General features: G+C 38.6%; 1 protein-coding gene across 5 annotated transcripts in view; it reads right to left on the reverse strand.

Annotated features, from left to right (window-relative positions):
* Positions 1-22,060, reverse strand: part of LOC124167603 (RNA-binding protein Musashi homolog Rbp6) — a 716,673-nt gene that overhangs the window by 277,644 nt on the left and 416,969 nt on the right. For all 5 annotated transcript variants that reach the window (XR_006866742.1, XR_006866741.1, XR_006866740.1 and 2 more), the window contains one exon: positions 3,487-3,535. Coding sequence is in view for 1 of the 5 variants with exons in the window: in XM_046545586.1 (XP_046401542.1) it covers positions 3,487-3,535 (49 nt within the window). In the remaining 4 variants the exon portion in view is untranslated. The remainder of the gene's footprint in view (positions 1-3,486; positions 3,536-22,060) is intronic.

A 22,060-nucleotide genomic window follows, 5' to 3' on the forward strand; every position in this document is an offset into this window, starting at 1 on the left:
AAATAAGGTAGATTATTCAATTATGCATTAATTTCACACAAAAATGTATTAAACAACGTTTTTATCATCTAATTCAAACTAGAGAGTGTGAAATGAGTGAAATGCCTCGCCTTCCACGTACACCAACCGCCATAGGTAGATAAATCAACGTAACAATGGCTTATTCCGGCATAAGAACTTCACATAAATATTATATACCCATATTGTCTCCAGCAATGCAGGTTGTTAACTTATCTTAATATTTGACAGTCTCTGCCATCCTCAGGGCTTTAGACGAAATAAAAATATACTTTTAAAATAATAATATAAACTATCGACCAAAAGTAACTATTAACTCTAACCTACAGTCTTGAAAATGTCAATTTTAAATTAAATAGATACATTTTGCGAATATTTTCTCAAAACTAGATTTATTTAAGTAAAATTAGTAACAAAACTCAAACGTTCAGAGTTGAAAACAAATTTAAATATTCGTACCTATACTGACATAAACTCAATTATATATTGTATTAGGCCGAAAAATCGATTTATAATGTACAAGGTAAGGTATTTTAATAAAAAATAATATTCACTCGACTAAGTTCTAATGAGGGACATATGGGCCGTAAAAAACTCCAGTGAAGAGGAATCTCTCACATCTCATAATTTTTCAGCGACGTCCCCTTTTCAAACGAAATCCTCACGATCATCATGAAACTGCATTCAGTCTAGTACAAAACGCCTCACTTCAAGCCCAATCAACCTTTCTTCTTACTGCCCGCAAAACCTAACCGCGCCTGCTCTTCCATGCTACTGCCCCCTAAAGATAGCATCTCGTCGCCGGCTAAAATTAGCAACTCCTCTATCACACACCAACGGATCCTATCACCGGTGCAGATCTTGGAAGAGAACGAGGAGGTCAATGCTAGTCACGGATTGTTTTATTCTTGCAGTTTTTTTGGCGACACCGCTTGTCTCTTTCCGTGTTCCACTCGGTGGGATATAGTTCCGTAACTAAGGTCGAGGCAGAGAATTCAGTCTTATCCAACTTCCTCACGGATTCACGTGAAAAGAACATGCTACAGTGAATAGAGTAACTATTCCAGGTTTCCTTGCGATGACCCCTTGAAATCGTATGGATAGGTACTAGAACAAATTGAGCAGCTCAGATATTTTCAACACCTCAGGCAGCAATATTTTTGTGGGAATTTGAAAATAATACCTGACCTGAAATAGTTTATTTTGAAGATTTGCCTTGGAAGTTTGAAAAACTTTTGAAAGTCTGAATATTCTTTTTATTTTTATTAGGGGCAAATAGATTTGCATTTTCTTCGGAGTAAATCTGTAGAGCCTCAGCCACGCCCCCTTTTCAAACTAAATCGTTACGATCATCATAAAACTTCCCGGTGAATATTTTTCAACCATGGATAATGATTTGCTAAATTTTTACCCGTTGCCCCTTCTTTTTCTTTCAATATCTCTCCCTAGAGACTTTTCCAATTTGACGGGAGCTACGAAATGCGTTCCGGCAAGAGTTTCGATTCCGTGCAAATAACTGTCAGCCATCCGTTTAATTCGTTTATCAAAACTCGTGAAAAGCATAAGGAATGCTAATGCGATCAATTTCCTCCCGTCGAGAGAGCAACATTGGAGATTTTTACGTCACTTCGTGGGATGGATTAATTATTCAGCTGCGACCTCCACTACCTTTTTCCCAAGAGCATGCACATCATGGCAGACTTTTTCTCGTATACATTTTGGGTGCTTCATTTTAATCATTTTTCAGTGCGCCAGTAGCAACAAAATGCGAACGCTGATTTGATTTCGGAAATATATGCGTAAAAAACATCGCTAATTTCGCATTTGACGTTTACGGGGCACGGAAAATTCTCCTATCGCCGTATATTGTAATTTGAGGAGCGATTTCATTTAAATCCTCGCATGAGTCACGAGCGGATGCCTGTATTAGAATGATTGGCACGTATTTACGCAGAGCTATCACTTTGAATTCAAAACTGACGAATTTTTATCCCCTGACATCCTCAATATGAGTATACAATACACTATATTCAAATACAAATGGACGTTTGATATATTTCGATGCAATTTCCCTCTAATAGTGACAAAATAGAAACGTAAAAACACCTACAGTAAAAATCGCTTATAACGATCACGCATGTAACGAAATCCCGCCTATAACGAGGTAAGTTCTCGATCCATTGGATTTTCCTATGATCGCTATGATTCCTATGTTCATATTCCCGCATGTAACGAGTTCGGATGATACGGAATCCCCGCTATTACGAACTATACATTGGTCCCTTAGGTAATTATTTTCTATTTTACGAAGAACTTACGGTCATCTTCGCTACTTAACCGTTCCTTATCTTATCATCAATTGTTCATACGTTTGGCCATCACAACATAGTTCTACCTTTGATTTTAAATCCCTCCCATAACAGCCGTTGGTTGGAAACGGTAGGATGATGGTTAATTGTCGCGGATCTGTTGCTTAAATAAAGACGTTTTACGGAATATTAGCCGAAAATTCTGTGATTTTAGGGAAAAATCCTTCATTATGGATATAAAGAAATCCCGTTTACAACAAAATAGACATATGGTCCTGATTGCCAGGAAATGATTGGTCCTGATGGCCCTGACTTTTAGCGTATTTCGTAAAGCACTAGAATATTAACTTAACTTGAACGATACAAGGGAGAATAGAGAGATAAATTGAATATCAGGACCTATCTCTGGCACAATCCATTCAAGACGAGTCAGTATTCCTCGCTTAATTCACGCGCAATCCGAGCTTAACCTAAATTATTCTTGTAGAAATTCCGGCGTTTAACGTCCTTTAATTAGTAAAGTATGACAAGATAAAGCGCAAACAAGGTAAAAACATAACAACGCGAATCGATAGGGTTGCACTGATTAAGAAAAGGAGGAACTGAAAACCCTGGGAGATAAATTGCTGTAATTCGTCTCATTTAAGGGGCAAAAAATAAAATGAACAGCGGGGAAAGGAAGACAGGCCGCCCATTCCGTAAAATATTGCCGGAGGAGGCAAGGAAACAGATATGGATGGTCGGCGAAAGCAAAAAGGAAGAGTGCTGCCGGCGTAAAAATAGACACACCCCGAGTCTATTACCGATTTTCTCCGCCTAACACGCATGAAATAGCGGTTTTAATGAGCTTTTGTGTATTTCAAACCGAGGAGGTTTCCAAAAATATTTACACATTCTTGCTTCATCCGCCAAGTCTAATGATTCATTTTGGGAAATTCATTGCCAAACAGACAATCCGTCTTCGTTTTGCTTTTGATTTTCGGATAGACTCCAGTTTTCCCACATGAATTTCCGCTATTTTTCAAGAATGAAATTCAATTTTGCTCCATTCAAAAGGGATTTCATTTTTCTTTGCCATCATTATTGCAAAATGAATAACACAAAACTGCTTATGTAAGGATAATAATCTGGGATCCAGTATGACAGAAACTGTACTCACCTCTGTGCCTGTTGGTCTGCTTGTCAAACATAAGCATCGCATCCTCGATCTGAAAAGAAAAACAAATATTTCAAAAACCAGATAAACAAAACCAGAAAGTATACTTTAAATTATCTGAGTTCAGAAACCACTAATGATTACAAGAAATCATACATATATTTCATTCCTTCACCGTAATGGAATATTATACACTTTTACGAAATAAATGAAATAAATACATTGTAGCATAATAACAATAATAATTCACTGTAGCATTCTCTTATTCGAACATTTTAATTTCTTCCAGATTCAAAGGCATAAGACCGCAGATATTAATGGGATGACGTCTTAATATTTTCACCATTTCACATAAAAAGTGGTAAAGGATATGCGTCATGAGAAAACGCTTATTCTTGCTTCAAGGCATTTTTTGCCCCAAGAAGTCACATCAGTAAAGAAAACCTTGTGCACTATTTTTAAAGCATTTTTGTCGTCCTTAAAAATGTACGCTACTTTAAATCAGTAGTATTAAAGACGCAAAACGCCACGCTTATTTTAAGCTCGCTCTTTCTTTTCCCCAACTACAGGCGATTGACTAAAGATTATTTATTTAATTACACAGCACCACGAAGTTCACCATCGTACTCACCGTAAATTACAGTTAACGATTGACTTCCTTTAACTATGCGTAGTTGTTTCCGTTGCGTAGTAATTTTTTGCTGTAATTGAAACCATCAATTTCTGTAAAATTGGCTTCACGCCGAAGGATTGGCATTTATAAATGAAAAGTTACGCTTGGAAACGTTTCATTTATTATAAGCACACCTCAAACTTTACATCGGTTATAACAGTTACAGTACAACAAAATACAACAGTTCTAGGCAGGAAATAAACCAACGACAACCTTATGAATATTTTAACACCGAAGGCCAATTCAGAATCGAGCAGTAGCGAATGAAATAAGATCATAGACAATGCAATCGCCTACATCATGCCTTAAGGTGAACAGCTAACTTTCGGAGGTGGATTCGTCTTTGAAAAACAAAGAGGAATGTTGCGATGACAACGACAAAAGAAAAGAAATACCTAAAGGAAGAGCATGGGGAATGAAAGAAAGATGAGCGGAAATAAGATAAACGTATTCCGAGGAGTACGGTAAGGAGGAGGAAGGGAAAGAAGAATTTTCGACTCGGACCGTTTCCATACATCTACACGGATGAATGGGGCAGCGAAAGCCGAGTCTTGAGTCGGAGGGAACTCTCAGCGAGAGAGGGAAAGAAGAGAAGGGCGGCGCCTGGGCAAGAAGACTGAGGAGTGTGAGAAGATATGGTTGAGCCTGCGACACTGGAAAGGGTGGGTTTTGAAAGGAAAAAAATATATAAAGGGGAGGAGAATACGTCGGACGGCGACGAGAATATTAATATAAAAAAGATAGCTGTGCTGACTGGGATACGTGGATTGGGTGAGGAGGGAAAAGACGAGAAAGAGAGAAACAGAATGAGGGATTACGGAAAGAAGGGAAAAGTTAAAAAAAAATGAAGGAAGGAGTGGTTCCACCCGATTCCACCTTTCCCAACGCCTTTACCCGCCATTTCTTTCGGCATTAGGATGCAAAAAGAGTTCGTCGTCCAACTCAGTTCACATCCTTCCCGATTTGTCGACCGTTTTAACTCGAAGAGTTTGCTAATTTATGCGATCCGAGGAAGTCGGCCGGCGACTTTCATGTCCTTTCTTTTCCCCATCCTCCTCCCAACATTCCGTTTCTTTCTCTTTCTCTCTCTCTCTCGCCCCACCCCCTCTCCCCCTTTTATTCCACCCTCCTCCCACCCCCACACCAGATTCCGAGCACTTTCATATTTAAACTTAATTCCTACTCCTCTTTTTTCTACCTTTGAAACTCCTTTTGAATTATATTTTTCCCTCTCACGCCCGTCTGCGTCCACCCTTATTCAGAATTCCATTCCGAATTCAACTCCCATTTACTTTCAATATTGAATAATTGTAATTGCAACCGCTCCGCGTTCCTGGCCGTGCTGATTGAGAACATGGAGCATGTCCCAAAGTACACGCATCACTCCTAAGGCACAGGACCGTTTTGGCTACATAAATCTTTGGAATTATATAAATGAAAGAACCAAATCCATTGGGAAAATTTCCTAGTCACGATCGTAAAACGGAATTTTTCACTCATGCTACATTTCCATTATAATCAACTTGTGATTGCTCTACTTTACGACTATGTACCATAACTTTTGGATTATAAAAATACATAGGCGTATTTAGGGGGGGATTTACGCTTAAAAAGTAGACAAGATTTTTAACAGGGCTATCATTACGTTCGTTTTATTTTGTATATTACGGAGCCTCAATCATTCAGTTTAATATTAATAACTTTCATATCAAAATAAATAGAATATTTTCTACAGTAATTGCTGTATATTGTTTTTGATCTCAAATATGAGAAGACCTGCGAACCTGCCCCTCCTCCCCAGAAAAAATCCTGGATCAGCCCCTGTATACATAATCAAGGGATAGTAAAAATACCAGAAGTTCATATGCAAATACCTACTACATGGTGAAAACTTAATTATTCATTGGGACAAATAAATGGCGGTAATGGTAATAAGGTAATATAAAATATTACTTTATTTTCAGTTTTAGAATCTTTTTGGCACTATGTGTGCTAGATCAATACCAGTAACAAAGATTCATAAATGAGAAAAGAAAAAATATCATACTAATGCTAGCGATAGATTGTAGTAGAATGAGTAGTCTTTGTCCTCACTTAATTCCGAAATGTAAACTACTCCCGAAATATAAACAGCTTCCGTAGTGAATGCCATTTTTCATCGAAAAATCCGTCCCATCTATTGAGCTGGTTTTTACAAGGTGTTATTTACTCAATGTTTACATATATCCTTCAATGAATAAATTTCTGGCCAAAAGCTACTGTTGTGCCTGACTGCATTACATAAAATATCTTAAACAAAACCATAGCGTATCGTACTCGACAACTCGTTTCATCGATACACGTTTCCAGGTATTGAAGGCCCAATACCATTTGCTCAAGGGGGTAAAAATTAGCCATAAAAAATCATATGACACTGAAAAACTTCAAAACATAATCCAATTTGCATGTAAATTTCAAAATGACCGTAAAAAAAGAACCACATTCCCGCAGTTTCGCGTGACTTTCCGAACGAAAAAAAATTAAAATGTGTTTCCTATGATGTCAGTTGTGAGGCACGTGTTAGAATTGGCCTGACAGCTTTCAAAATTTTACTCAAACAGCGATATGGAATATAAAGGATCGTCATGTAAAGCCTAAATATGGTGCGGACCGAAATAGGATTATATCGATTTAGGGATCAAGGGGGCTAAAGCGTGGAGGGATTGGGCGTGGGGGGTGGGAGGGGAGAAGGGTAGGAACGGGCAGGGAAGGAATGAGCGAACTGACGGAGAGCGGAAAAGGGATTACTACCATGGTTGATTTCATATTCGATTTCCGATTTCATCAGCAATCTATTCCCACCCATATAACCCGCGATTCACGGCGAGCAGAGCGAGAATGAATCATGAATTCAATTTAACAGATTAAAATCGACCGTTATGGAAATATATGGTGGGCTAAAATCAGAAACTCTGAAACTTTCTGATTGCAATTATGCGCCCTGCTGGTTGATCAACAGATACGCAATTAGCGGGCCCTTGGTAGACTCATCAAAATTTAAAATTGAGAGAGAGAGAGAGAGATAATCAGGGCATATAGCATGTGTTGCAATGTTCTACTACTGGCTAGGATAAAATTTATGTAATATTTTGCATATTCATGCAACTAAGCCCTAATGGAAAAAAACGCTCTAAAATATTTCAAACTTCTAAATATTAGAATGTATACGCTATTTAAAAATAGTTTCCCTTTTCTGTAACCCCTGATTTTGCAATCGTTCACATGTATTCCCTGCGTTTTCATAAGAAGCCTCTCATTTTCTTCGATTAATTGAAAAATAAAACTCCCGAAGTTCGCTCTGAGAAACTTGGTGGTGTAACTGGGTGACACGCCCGACCGGCGATTGGGAGATTCGAGTTCGTATCCCGGCTAGGTCAAATATCTTTTCATGGCAAACTTCATCCTTTGGTGAAATTAACATTGCACTCGAGCGCGTGACTGCGTACAAAGTCAATTGTTTCGTTCAGTGCTTCAAAACTACCAGTTTTCCGGATACCATCACCCGTTTGAAAAGTAATTTTGACTCATGAATTAATATAACCGCGTCAAAAATTTTTGAAATATTGTAGCTAAAACTAATTAAAATCCCATTAAATTCCTATATCATTGAAAGAGAGCAGTGAATGATATCATAAACGCAGACTGAGTAAGCTCTTCTGGTTTCCATACACTCATTTCATTGACGTTTCCATTTTCGGACCACCGGAGGAAACCGAACCTGCAATCTGTCACCTATAGTACCAGCAGGTGTGCGTGCAGAAACGTAAACAATGACCGGAGCAGAGCCAAAAACTATAAAGAACACGGGAGACTTACAGGAGGGGGCACAGAAAGAATGTTTGCTCAGGACAACGACCCTGTTTTTGAATAGGACGAGAAAACACATTAAATTGTGGAAAGAATTTTGGAACGAAATCAAATCGTGAGGAAGGGATTGGGGGGGGGGGGGAGAGGGGTCGCAAATGGAGAGCGTTGAAAAGAGTAGCCAAAAAACTTATGCTTCGCATGAATGCGACCGGGGATTGGGTAAGACAGATTAACGAAGGCCGAACGTGTGGACGGGAGGGAGATAATTTGTTTAGCAGCGGTGCACGGGGAAGAACGGACAGGCACAAGAGGGTGTGAGGAGGCGAGAGTAAGCTCAAGAAAGCAGTCAGCCGCGGAGGATGGAGGCAGAGCACGCCTATTACTCTCAAGTGAGCGCTATTTAAAGATGATAAAAATGAATGGCGGCAGGGGGCGAGGAAAGTTAGGAGCAATGACAAGGAGTGCGGGGGGAGGAGAGAGTTCAAAAAAAGAAATTAAAATAAAACCGGAACCGACCTTCCTTCATGTTTTCAGACTGAGTGCATTAAGAAAGATCAAAGTCGGACCCTGTTACTCCATTTCTTCCTGGCGAAGCAAAAACACTGGGGCGAACGGGATGAAAAGTTTATTACAAGGTCAATGCCATAAAATGATACAGGAATAGAATTTATGAGAAGTAGAGGAGCACGGTAGGCAAGTGAATAGAATGCTTGGCTTCTGATCGAGGGGTTTTGGGTTCTATTCCTGAGTGAAGCCTTCATACAAAACTCCCGACATGCAAAAATCCTATAAGTGCGAGGTGACACAGGGAAAGAAAGTCGCCCCCTTCCCTGAATGTGTCTAATTCACAAGCTTGTGGCTAAATTAATGGTGATGCCTACTGTCATCTATTCAAATAAACCTTAGTGTTGAATTTCTGAGCGCGGGATTAAGAAATTTTTTACACCAAATTTATTAATACCGACACAGCAAAGTGAAACGTTGCACAAAGTAGTTATCCAATCCCGCGTTCCAATGTTACATCATCATATACAAGGCACATATTGCGATAAATGCGTTTTATTCGTATTTATTCCAGAGATGGAATTGGAGAAAATGAGAAGAGGGGAAAGAGATTATTCGTTAGAAAGACTGAAATATGTGAAGTCATTAAGATTCAATACAATTAAGCATGTTTTTATTTTATACGAGGTACTACGATATTAAAATCTAAATTGCCAAAATAATTCCCATTCCGATGTATTTTTACTTCCGTATAATTATTATCAAAATTTATATCACTTATTTACCTAATGTATTTCAAATGAAAACTTACAACATCAATATTCCAAGTTAAGACATATATTCCTGAAAGATCATGCTATACTTAACGAAATATATACGTACACTAATTAAAGTAAAGCGATTTTTTTACTAAGTTCATTCCAAATTCATTTTTAGAGTCTCTACCGAAATACAAATTCCCCCGTAGCGACGATAATAATCAGCTTTGGCGTCACATATACATCAGCTTGTACTCACTCGTATTAAAATCCATCACGACGACTGGGACAAAGGATAGAATTGAGGTTTATTCGAGTGCGATGGGTCTATTCAAATTGTTAACCCCCAAAGAGTAGGAGACGTCAGAAGAATAAAAAAAGAGCTAAATCCCTTGTAACCATCACTCTTCCCACCGTTGGGGCTTCATTTAATTCGTTCACGCCGGCGAACGAATAAATAAGCGCGAATTTTTTTTTTTGCTCGGGAGGTGGACCATTTCCAAACGGATGATGCGTGGGAGAGAGAGGGAGACCTTGGGATACATTTAAAACAAAATGGAAGAGAGACACAAAGCGAACGAGAGGAGGGTGAAGAAGAGAATTATATTGCACAAAAAGAAATTATGTGTGAGTGCGGGACCTGCGTACGCATTTGTTTTCCGGGCGGCTAAAAAAAAGGAAGGGAGAGGGAAGGTGAGAATGTAGCGCGGACACTCGTTAGCGATTTTTTTGTTGTTTTTTTCTCGTTTGCCTCGGGCGAAGGACACCAGTCGAGGGGGAGCGACACGTCAGCCCTTCTTTGGCAAGGAAGCCCGCCGCGGGCAAAGGTATCGGACACCCGAGTCGATGCCCTTCCTCAAGGAGGACTAAGTTGAGGAGAGGTCTGCGGGGGGGTGAACGGGGCCAAGCCGAGAGAAGGAAACCTGTCTTTTCAGTGTGAGCTTAGACTTGAGCTTATTACGATGAGGAAATGGAGGGCGGGTTCAATATCTTGTGAGAAAAAAAAAATGATGTAATTATGATAGTGATATACTCTTTGCGACAAACACTTTAAAAATTTAGACTAGCTAAGATATAAATGAATGAATATAACTTCCGGAATATTTTTTGTAAGCCTATTTGAATGAGGATAAAAGGCTCAGCAATATAAGGGAGAAATATGAATGTAGTTATGATTTATTTAAATATCTCCAAGTATGATATTCCTAACAGTTCCAATTCGAGATTTCTCGGCGAGCTAATAAATAAGCGCTAGAAATAAAAATAATAACGAAAGAGGCGGATGCTGAACTTTTTCAATAAATTTAACTTGTATTTATTTATGAACCTACATTAGACTGGTTATAAGTAGAGTAAAAATAATATATACAAACAGAGAGGAAGTGGATTCTTCATTTGCTAAGTACCTAACTTGAGAGAAATGTTGTGTCACAGCAAAGGCATTTTTTTATCAGGTGGAAGAACTAGGAAAATTTGTTAAGATATATTGATAAATTGCATCCTTGAAAATACATTGTTTCCTCACAAAGCGTCCCGTAGAACAATGAGATTGAAATCAGGCAGAGAAAGAAAAGAATATAATAAACGCTTGCTTAGATCAACTAATCCCGTTAGCTTAATAAAGAAAGGAAGCTATCAGCTATTCATGACCAATTTTTTGAAACCTCGAAAATGAATCAGGTTCAGTGTCGTAAAAATACCAAGAACAGATATGAGTTTAACTGTTTGGCTAGATATGGTGGAACAGTCTGCTAAATAAAATGATTAAACTTGCTGTACTGTCTACTAGCTGCGGCAGTACTTACTCATTATTTCTATGTGATGTCATGATGACGCTAAGCGTCGAAACGAGTTGTTATTATTAATAAACCATAAGACAGTACAAAATGTTTTATAATTTTATTCTAAAAATATTCCTAATCCGCAACAGGAATCCACATTATTATTAATAGTATTATCAATAATATTATTAGTTACATCCACGTAATGAAAATACCAACGCTATGCACAAATCACAGTTTCAAACGGAATGATGTTTAACCGAAACGTAATTATATATAAATATGTTAAATTACAAGAGAATCAAGTGATACCAAATGACGTTACAGTAAGTGGTGAGATACCCACAAAGAGAGAGGCAGAAGAGATGGGCCAGTGATCAATTCAGGGCCAGTTTGCCGGCCCCTACCGACGCAGCGGTGACCGAACGGGAGATTGAACGGGCCCTGAATGAGGAGGCAATTTTGACGAGAGCTTTAAAAGGTTTCGATGCTCACTGGTGGGCCTGATTTGACTTGAAAGGACTCCCACTGCTGATGGCTTTCAAATGCTACTACCCCCAAATTGCAGACGCCGAATTTCGCAATGCAGTCGTACCGCAATACTGATAATTCTTCTCTGGGAGCAATATTTTATCACGTTTCGTTTCGGCATTTTCACCGGTCGTGTTTATCATTAGCTTAAGTACTGTCTGAAAAGGATCATATGATATTCTCATTGAAAATAAAAGTTAACTTATTAAAACTAGCATGTTCAAATCCGCTATAAAAATTAACATAATGAGTAAACATGCAGAGAGAGAAAGGATAGTGTTTGTGTGACGCGATGGGTTACTTGAAGCTGGATAATTTGGAAAATCGCATGAAGAGGCCTCATTATTTAACATCTACTGGTCTTTATTCATGTATTATTACTCGTCTAAAACTTATTCAATCACATTGATTATCAAGGTACGCATTTAAAATAATTCAAAAAACCAATTGCTAATTCTTTAGACCACAAACATGAAAATTTCAAATCAGTATAGCCTAACAGTTAAATGTTTTATATATGGCATACAAACAAGAATCGAAAAGGTCTACTGTAAGCATGTCTGAAATTTCAAGGAGATTATTAATATCAAAGTATTATTCCTCGCGAAATAAGGTAAAACTGGACCGAAGGAGATGAATTAACGCGTCATCTAAATTCAGGTTAGACGGTTAAAATGCTCTTGCACCTCAAACGCGGTAGTCTCAAGGAAAGGATACCGTTGTTCACCGCCATTTTTCACTTCAAGAGACCATTTATTAACGCTTTAGGTAACCTTTCCAGCTGTGGTTAGAAAACGGTTGCCAGCCTAAACAACATCAAGAGTAATCCCAAAGGAACAGAAGACGATTTTGATGTGCTCGCGATTAAGAAACGTACGGAGGAGCCAGGCGACAAAAGAGCCTTGCAGAAACCGCAGATTATGCACGCAGTCCGCTTATACAAAGCGCCTAAATCACGTCACACGAAATTTACCCCGAGACCAACACCGGTTTAACTCGCGGGATTAAAACGCACCCATTCGTACAACGGTCATAATTGTCCACTTAGCGACGAGGTAACACAGATTACGGCGGAAACGGACCGTACCCAGGTGTGGATATGGCGAAATTCCTAGGGGCCTAATAAACATTATAGAACCACACGCTAGAAACAGAACCGTTTATAGCCTCCAGAGAATTTACCGAAACCATGTACAAGCTGATAAGTGGTTAGTGGAGGTGTCTGTTAGGGTCATTTTAGATTATTCCGACTGAATTTACTCCACTACTTCACCACCGCGAATTCTAAAAACGTTCGGTTTTTGTAATTCAAACGGAAAGAGTGGATAGCACAGACTATTACTTCCCTAAATCTCTCGCAGAAACAAGCTCAACCTAATTCAATTCCTGCAAAACGTCCCTGCAGAGACACAGACGGTGGGGAAAACTGGCTGGAAATATGGCAAGTAAGAGGATTAGGGGCGATTAAAATTATAACCCTTTTGCGCGCGAGTCTACGCTTAATCTAATTGAACAAAAATAGAGGGGGGGGAAGAGGTGGTGGGGGGAGACGAGATAGTTAACCGGGCGAGGAGGAAGAGAAAAGGTTCTGAGTGGGTTGGTCGGTAGAAGGACTTGGTAATAAGGTTCCATTAAAACGGCCCGGATACACTGCCAACTGACCCCATGCAAATCCAGGAGCGTATTTCACTCGGCCCCCGGCAAGTGCTTCGCTGGTGCTTCGTCCCTCTTCAAAACGGCGGGAACAACACGTTGCCATCACTATTCCCTCTCTCATTCTCACACATTCAACGTCCTCAAACAAAGCCACATCCAGTACCCACGGTCTCGCTTCCATTTCATCTCTCTGGCTTCCCTTTTACTTTCCACCATCATTTCACCTATCCTCACTGGGGTAGTTCTTTATCTTGAGGCCACCCGCGACTAAATTCTGCCACATCTGCGTCTTCGTGTTGCTTTCCCTTTCTTCTCCATCTGCACACTGTAGAAAACCAATGGCAAGCATGCCTTAAGGAGACCGTAGAGTTATGAGGCTACTATGAACGAATTTGAAAATACTGATTTTGATTGATAATGATAGACAGACCAAAATAAATATGTTGATCCTCTCCCGCTGAAGTCTCATCCATTTCAGCTACAGAACGGGGACATCAAACAATGTCTCATGCAAAAGAGGATACAGTCATAACAATGACCCCTTTTACTTCGGAATCTTAACTTTTTCTGAAATTATCTACTTTATGTGAATCATTTAGCCTTAATTGTCCCACTCACAAGTATTATAATACCCAGTAAAACAGTTTATAAAAGGAATAACGCTTAAATTTGTCTGCAAAAGTTTTTACTGCAGTTGCGAAATCGTCTCCAAAAGTCCTATAAAATCGACAATTATCACTCAAAGTACACAAAATTTCAAAGCCAAATGTTATGGTGCAAAACAAAATTTTCTACCGCATGTGCCCCTTTAAGCTTTTGTAAAATTTTAATGCTGATTATTGGAGATAAATTAAATAGCCACGCATACATCCACTAAAAACCGCGATGCTCAACAGAAGAAGTTTTCCGAAATCGGATCACTTGAAAACGGAATGACTCCACGCAATTTATTTCTTGATCATGACGTCTGCTTATACACACAGAAAACAGGTACCCATATAAAATCTTCGCGTAATCAAGGCTCTTCATCCATCTCTTTGATGGAAACGTAATTTATACTCTGAAGGACCATTTTTAATCAATTACCCCCGCCCCCGTAGTTGCCTTGCGTACAGGCATGAGGGAGCCCGTCCACGCAAACACCTAAATCCCTCACAATGGCACAATCCTACAATATGCCTGAGCACCCCGCACACTTTCCCTCGTGAACGTATTATCCACCTTTCTCCTTCCCACCCCTGGGAATCTGCGTTGATTAGTGTCCCTTAGCAATTGTTGCCGCCCCTGCGTGCGCGGGGGAAAGTCCGAGGGAACAACACGGGGGTTCAGATACGGGGGGGGAAGGAGGGATAGGGAAGCCCGGACCGATGAAATCACTCCGCTCCCCTGAAGACGTCGTGCGCAATGAAAACTACAGGATGCCATGTTGAACAAAAACAAGGAGAGCCGACTCTCCAAATTACTGTCAAGCTGTGGGACTCTTCCCCCGGTGGAATACCAAGCGGTTCCCCAATTTTCTTCCCCGTAATCCACTCCTTACCCTATCTGTCTCACCCTTATACCTACTCCAAAATCTTTCGCTCTCGTCCAAGCTACTTCCCCGGTTCGCCACCCTGATCTCACCATTGAACTTTCTAGACTAATTAAACCTCTGCGCAACGAATGCTATGTGACATTCTACCTACCCTCTTCTTGTGCGAAGACATTTCACATTCAATTCATGAGATATTACGGGAAACCCATTAGAACATTTCAAAAATGCAGCTGCGGTTCCACATATATTAGATGCCAATGATGAACAGGTCAAGCTAAAATTTGAAATTGTATTGAGAAAATAATAAATATCAATTGCTTTGCTATGTTATCATATTTCTAATGATACATGACCTCATTAACTACCATTACAAATATGATATCCCAATTATTGACTCTTTGTAAAAAAAATGAAAAATGACGCAGGTCAAAAACCGAGTATTTTTGTCAGCAAGTATTTAACGTTTCGCATTCATGAGGGTTATTTGCAAAATAATAACCCTGCGATGATAAAATATTTGATTTATTAGAAATATTGGATCTATTGGAGCCAAAAATACGGAGGGATATATAAGCAGTTAATTCATTTCAATAGCTTTCCCAACAATTATGCACGCAAAAATTCCACTTTTACATCTAAAATATCCCAATTCTGATGTCTGGTCAGTTGGCAAGGAAAAAATTTAACCTCAATCGTGCTAACCTTCTTTTCTCCAAACAACAAGGGTAAGTTTAAGTACGCAAATCAGTTTTGGGAAAAAAGGTAGCGCAATTTTCTCCGCATCCAATTTGAAAATAATATATTCAAAATGAAACGAAATTGAATTTTTAGAGTTATTGCTTTTTTTAAGAATACTTAGCACAGAAATTCACGCCTTTCATCCCACCTCTGATGGCCAAAAGGAAGGAATAAACCAAGCAATCCATAAGTAACACAATGCAAAATGGCAAGTGAGCACGATGGGCTGCAATTTATCGACCAATTTCCATTCCATTCATTTTGGAATTTATTCATCGTAGAAAAAAGAGCACCCCGAGCGTGCTGAAATACTTTATCAAAAAATAAAATAAACTACCTTAGAGCGGAGAGGCCATTCCGGGGCATGTTATCCAGAGAACGGACCAAAAACCCATATCCATTTAACATGAGACGGGGTAAGAGGCGGGCGGGCGGGAAGTTAGATTACGAACTAAAGCCGGCAAGGGAAGGGAAGAAGGAATGGGCAAGTGGATACTCGAACGATATGGAACGAAGGGCGGAAATGAGTGAATCGCTTTCCCCTTTTCATTTGTTTTTCAGCAGTCCGTTCTATCGGGCGGAAAGTCGCTCCGCAGAATGAAGTTCTCCGAAAAAAGAAATTCTGATTAGGTTTTCGAGTGACAACCGCGTTGATTAATTCCAGGGAAATGGCCTCGGAGGATCTAATTTCCAGTGGGGAACATCACCATTTGATTCCTTAACATTCCGCCTCTACCGACGCTCTCCGCATGGAAAAATGTATTGGGGGTCACGGGAATAAAAACATGTATGCAACTACGACTCGCAAAATCAACGAGGTGTCATTTGACGCCAGTATAAGCCTGCTTCAAGCTAAAATGTATGCTCTGCTCCCATGCTAGCCGAACGAAAATTAAACATTTCTTGCAGCCCGCGGCACAATCCGCTGAGCATCTCCGATTACGAACAGAGAACGACCGCCATGAGCGATATCACATTGAAAAAATATTCTATATTAATATTTCTCTTAATTTACACACAAACCGATTTCAAAGTGTAATAAAATAGTTATGTAAAATTTCGAAGTACAATAAAATAGATATGAAATAGTTCTAACTACAGTAAAAAAGCATTTTACGCATATAATTTTGCAAATCATTTCACGAGACTGGCTATCGGGAAAAATACAGAGAATTTTTATATTTACGTTATAAGTAAAAAATAGCTAAGTTTCCGAAAACGGAAACCGGCACAGAATTAAAAATACATTCATCAAAATCGAAAGGTTTGCTATATAAGTAAATACTGGTACATACGAAGGAAATAAAGAAATATTAGTTCAATTAAATAACTTACGCTCCGACTCTTTTTGGAAAATAATGTTCGGCTAGAATACAAATCGTAAATAAATTTCCAATATCCATACGATGCCCCACCGCTGAGTATTATGACACATTTATATGAGTGTACAAGTATTAAGAGTGTATACGTGTTAAGTAATGTGTACTGTTTGACCGGCAACAGGAAGGAGGGATATTTTTCCAAACAGAAGGCAAAAGGAAAACAATTGAAATATTTCACAGATACAGCTGCCAGAAAACTGGATCCGGAGGCGCCATTCGGTGTGATCGAAGAGTAATCAAAGCATCTGCTCCATGTAACGACAGAATCGGAAAATAATTACAACTAGCAAGCTGTTTTGTGGCTAACGCAGAGGTTTCGGGGGAAAATTGATTCCTGGTACATCGAAAATCGCTTATCGTCGAAACTAGAACTCTGCCAAGCTCGCTAATGGGATAGAAGACCGTATTCTCGGGAATCGTTCATAAGGAGGCAGAAGGACGCCCAAGAGTTGAAAAAAATGTAGATAATCCTCCTTTCAGTTCGAAAATCATCGAGAGTATTGCAAAATACAGTAATTGCTTCATCTAACCAAGATGAATTCCAATACTTTTCCCGACCTAAAACCTTTGGAGTAGGTAGTGATAATTTTAGATCTTGTAGAAAAAAATCATGACTAACAGTGTTTAATCATAGGACTGTAACAAAAAATCAAATTATTTGTGATCATAAATACCTTTTTACCAGCTCATTGGAAAACTTCTCCAATATATTTGCTGCTTAAGATAATTTAGAAGATGAATGACCAATAAAATCGTCCAAGACAGTCAAAATAGTAAGGACGAATCAATTTCAAACCTGATAAACGGGAAGAAAAGATTACATTTTCCAAAGATTGAGGCTGTAATATATTATTTATGGTAGTCATGGGCTTAATAGCTAAGCAGCTATACTTATCAAGTGTATTTCTTTTCAAGAGTAAAAAAAATAAAATGAAACCCAGAAAAAATAAATCCAGAAGAGTTCTCAAATTGTTGAAATAGAGAAAAAAGAATAAAGTGCCAGTGGCCATTAATTTCTCTCATATCCAAACCATTTAACAAAGACAATTTCACTCAAAAATCTTCATCATGAAGCAACGTGAGCTAGGACACTTATTTTACGAAACAACTGCGTCTGTTGGGCCCTGGAATGGATGTAAGTGAATACTGCTCATTGTTTCACTCTTGTGAGCGTCTATTAAAGGACTAAAAAGGCAACCATCCATTCGCGTGGGTGGTGGATATCGGGGGATAAAATAATATTTCCTCCGGCCTATTCGTCAATTCCCTCACTGCCTACATCAACAGCGTCAGTTTCACAGCTTCTCGATTCCCGTAACCCACGGCTCCGCGCTCCGGACAAATAATCCGACAGACGGACGTCCATCTGATGCCAGCCTTCATCCAATTTTCCACCCAGTCGATACGCAATTTGTTTCACTTCCTTTCTCTTTTCCCTCGGCCCGTCTCACCGACGCACACACATACAGAAAAACCCTCCGCCCCATAACGCTACCACTCATGCACACTCCTCGCACAAACAAACGGATGGGAGGAACACAGGCACACGCACACAAACGCTCGCTACATACACCGGCTCACGCAATACAGCATTCGGTTGTTTTATTTGTCATTTCCTGCCTCTTGAGGGCACCTTGTATCGAGTGAGAAAATCAATCCTTTTTTTTTCCTTCCTTCACTCTTATCCCTCTTCACCTCCATCCATGAGCTATTTCTTCATTGAAAGAATGAATATTTATTTAAAATACTAGCATGAACCAAAAATATCACCACCGAAATAGGTCAAAATACCATGCACAATTCCTCTCATCTGACAACCATAGTCCAGAATTCCATCAAAAACTTAAAGAGTGAAATTCTGTTTCCTATAGTATAATCAGTATCCCCATTTTAAACGCATTTAAAACGATTATATATAATTTTTATCTTAAAAATTCTTTATAGGCTGTCATAAAGTTACATTTATCATACCTCCTATCAGGTTTAAATCAATTTTTAAGTATATTTAAGATGGAAATTGTTGGTTTCAGGTGAGATGTCGTGGAACCAGTACTTTATAAATATAAAAATCTGCTAGCTCCTCCTATTTGAATTCAATTCATTCACTTAAAAATATATATTGACTAATCTAATTTATGGCTCATAACTAGTTATTCTATGGACTTACTCTTTGGTGATCTGGGGATGTAAACAATTTTTGATGTAGAGGGATGTATAAACACGGCTGCCAAAAATTCTTTCATTTCTTTCATCTCCCAATCCTCATCCACTTTCTCTACCTCACAGATTTACTTCCTTTCCTTATCGTCGCCCTCCGTCCGACGGTACCACATACTCCGCCGCTCTCTCATTCACGGAATTCACACAGGGGATTGCTTTTCATCACGGTCTTCGCATGAGAGGGGGACAAAAAAATCTTCAGTGGGTCCATCCACCGATTTAATTTACGTGGAAATTTTTGAGCTCCGTTCAGCAATAACAACAACAGCAGCGACGGCGGTGACGAGAGCAACTCGCACCTATGGCGGCCATTTGAAGCTGTTTTTGATCATTCCCCCGCCATTCGGTTAATTATGTGTGCAACTGAAGCAGCGCCCGTCACAAATGTCGTTTGCACTCATTTTTCACGATCGAGGTAGCACTGGAACAATTTTCGCGGATAGTTCAACGCCCCTTTTTTTGCAGGAACAGTGGAGGAATAAAACGCTGCTAGATAATAGATTATTCAAAATTTCCGAGCTTAGTACTAGTTTTTCGACTTTATTTCGTTTGTTAATTTATTAACAATTTGTTATATTTATGCTTTCGAATATTTTTTTTGCTAAATAGGTTACTTTCATCACTGAGTGCCGCGTTTAGACAGTTAAATCTTTCACGTGAGCATATTTAATGTGAATAAATGACTATACGTCACTCAAACAGCTTGAAACACCGAAACTGCCAATACGTGGTGTCTCCGAATAGCAATTAAATACAGAATCGTGCTCGTTAAGGATGAATCAGAGTGCAAAAGTGAATGGACATATATGTTTCGAATTCCATTTCAAACATGTTTACTTCAAATCCATTATCCCTATTAAATAAATGAAAAACGAAAGAACGGTAAATCAGTAAAACGCTATTCGCACCAAAGTCCTGATAAAGTTTATTTCCAGAAGTGGATGTAATACATAGAAATACAAGCATTGAAAATAAAATGATTGTGAACGGAAAATTAAATCCATTCAACAAGGTAATAAGATCATATTTCCGTTGCTCCATTGAATTAGATTAATATTTATATAAAAGACACCTTGCTACAGCTTAATATTTTACACTTCAGAATCCTTAACCAACAAAAATGTAAACATGATGAATTGCAGTTAGTATTGGAAGCAAGAAATTAGTTCTTTTCAACACTCATTTGCAAGCAATAGATTAATTGAATAAATATTTTTTTCTCTTTTGGTCAATCAAAATCTCCGTTAAAACTCACGGCAAGGCAAAGAGAAAATTTATGAATTAACGAATCGTGAGAAAAAGGAAATAATTGACCATGAACCATTGTCATGTAATCAGGTGAAAGACGTATGCAGAACACTAAAACAAAATTGATGGGGGTAAAATATAGTTGGAAGGCTCATGGTCGATGTCAATGTGTGCAGTGATCACTACCTCTCGCACAGGAAATGTAAAAAAAACAATCATTGCCTATAATTTATTTTTATAAATTTGAGCTCCAAAGTGCTCTGTCGGAAACAGCAATTTCAATAAACTAACACATGAACACTTTGAATAAAAAATCCACCTTAACTACCCCAATCTCCCCATCAGTATAAAAAGCACTTAAATATGTCCTATTTTCCATGTTTAGTGTTTCCTCATTCTTCACAGAGGTAGTTTTGGCTGAAATGGGCGATTCTCATGACCAAGTTCCAATGACTGATGGGAACAAAACACACTTAATCTCTCCCTCACTCTCTTCGTATTACCTCCGTTTCCTCCTCCACGCTTCCCAGCCCCTCTCTGTTTGTCTCCCTAATTCTCTCTGGACCAAATGTTTTCTTTCTCTCTCCATTTCTTTTATTTGTGGTCACCTCCTCACACGTCTCCGTCGCTTTTTCTTGATCTCATACACGCACGCGACGCTAATCTGTCAACTACTTGACCAAAGCGTTCCGACCAATCTCACCTCCCGCTGCCACTTACTTTTCTCCTCTCCTCCCTCACATTTTCATTCTCTTTCGCTCCTACGATATCCGCTCAGATAATTCCCTTTTCTTACAGACTGTCATTCAACCTTCGAGAACTTGTTCTAATGCTTTTTTTGCAGGGGGCGCTTAAACTGCTACAGCCTATTCGTGAGTCACATTATACCTAAATATATTTAAGAACAAGTAATGAAACACGCACTATTTTCTGCTATTTCATATGATAAAAAATCTGATGGATAGGATCGTAATTCCATCTCATGAAAATATTAACGGAATTCCCAGAATTAAATTACAAAAGGCAATAAATTTTCCAGTTCCGCGTATTGAGGACTATCTTCTGGTATTCTTGGACATTGAAAATAATAAAAATTATGTATATGGTGAGCCGATACCATTGGTAAAATATAATATTCCCTTGTAAAATTATTTCATTCCAAACACATTGAACGTGGATTTTAATGAATAAAAAAACTTATTTTTTATGTATGAAGGACATATCTACTACATTCTCGATACGCAAAATATAAGTCTCTTTCAAATGAAATAGCTTCACTGTGCCAAAGTAACAAATCAGTCATTGAAAAGTGAAAGAAGAATAAAGTTCATTTGGAATTTTTTAATTAAATGTCGATATGAATTGCAGTCAATACATATAAATTTCATGTACATGAGAACAAAAAAAAAGACAAATTATACCATATTACAAATATTAATTCCAAGATCATACCAAATGACGCCGATGGTAGTGGGACATTTTGGTTAAAATTTCAGATTCGAGGAAAAATTTTGAATGGGTATCAATTACTATTATAATATATCAAATATATTATGCATCACCGATTTCATGAAAAACTTCTTTTCAAAATGCAGAGCAGATATAAGAAATATTTTGGTGAGTCTCAATGACAGGCGAACTTCCATTAAGTCGATTTCTGAGAACGGAACCATAATAACGAACAATAATTCAGTTTTGAAATAAAC

This window comes from Ischnura elegans, chromosome 1 (genome assembly GCF_921293095.1).
Source record: "Ischnura elegans chromosome 1, ioIscEleg1.1, whole genome shotgun sequence".
Classification (NCBI taxonomy): domain Eukaryota; kingdom Metazoa; phylum Arthropoda; class Insecta; order Odonata; family Coenagrionidae; genus Ischnura; species Ischnura elegans.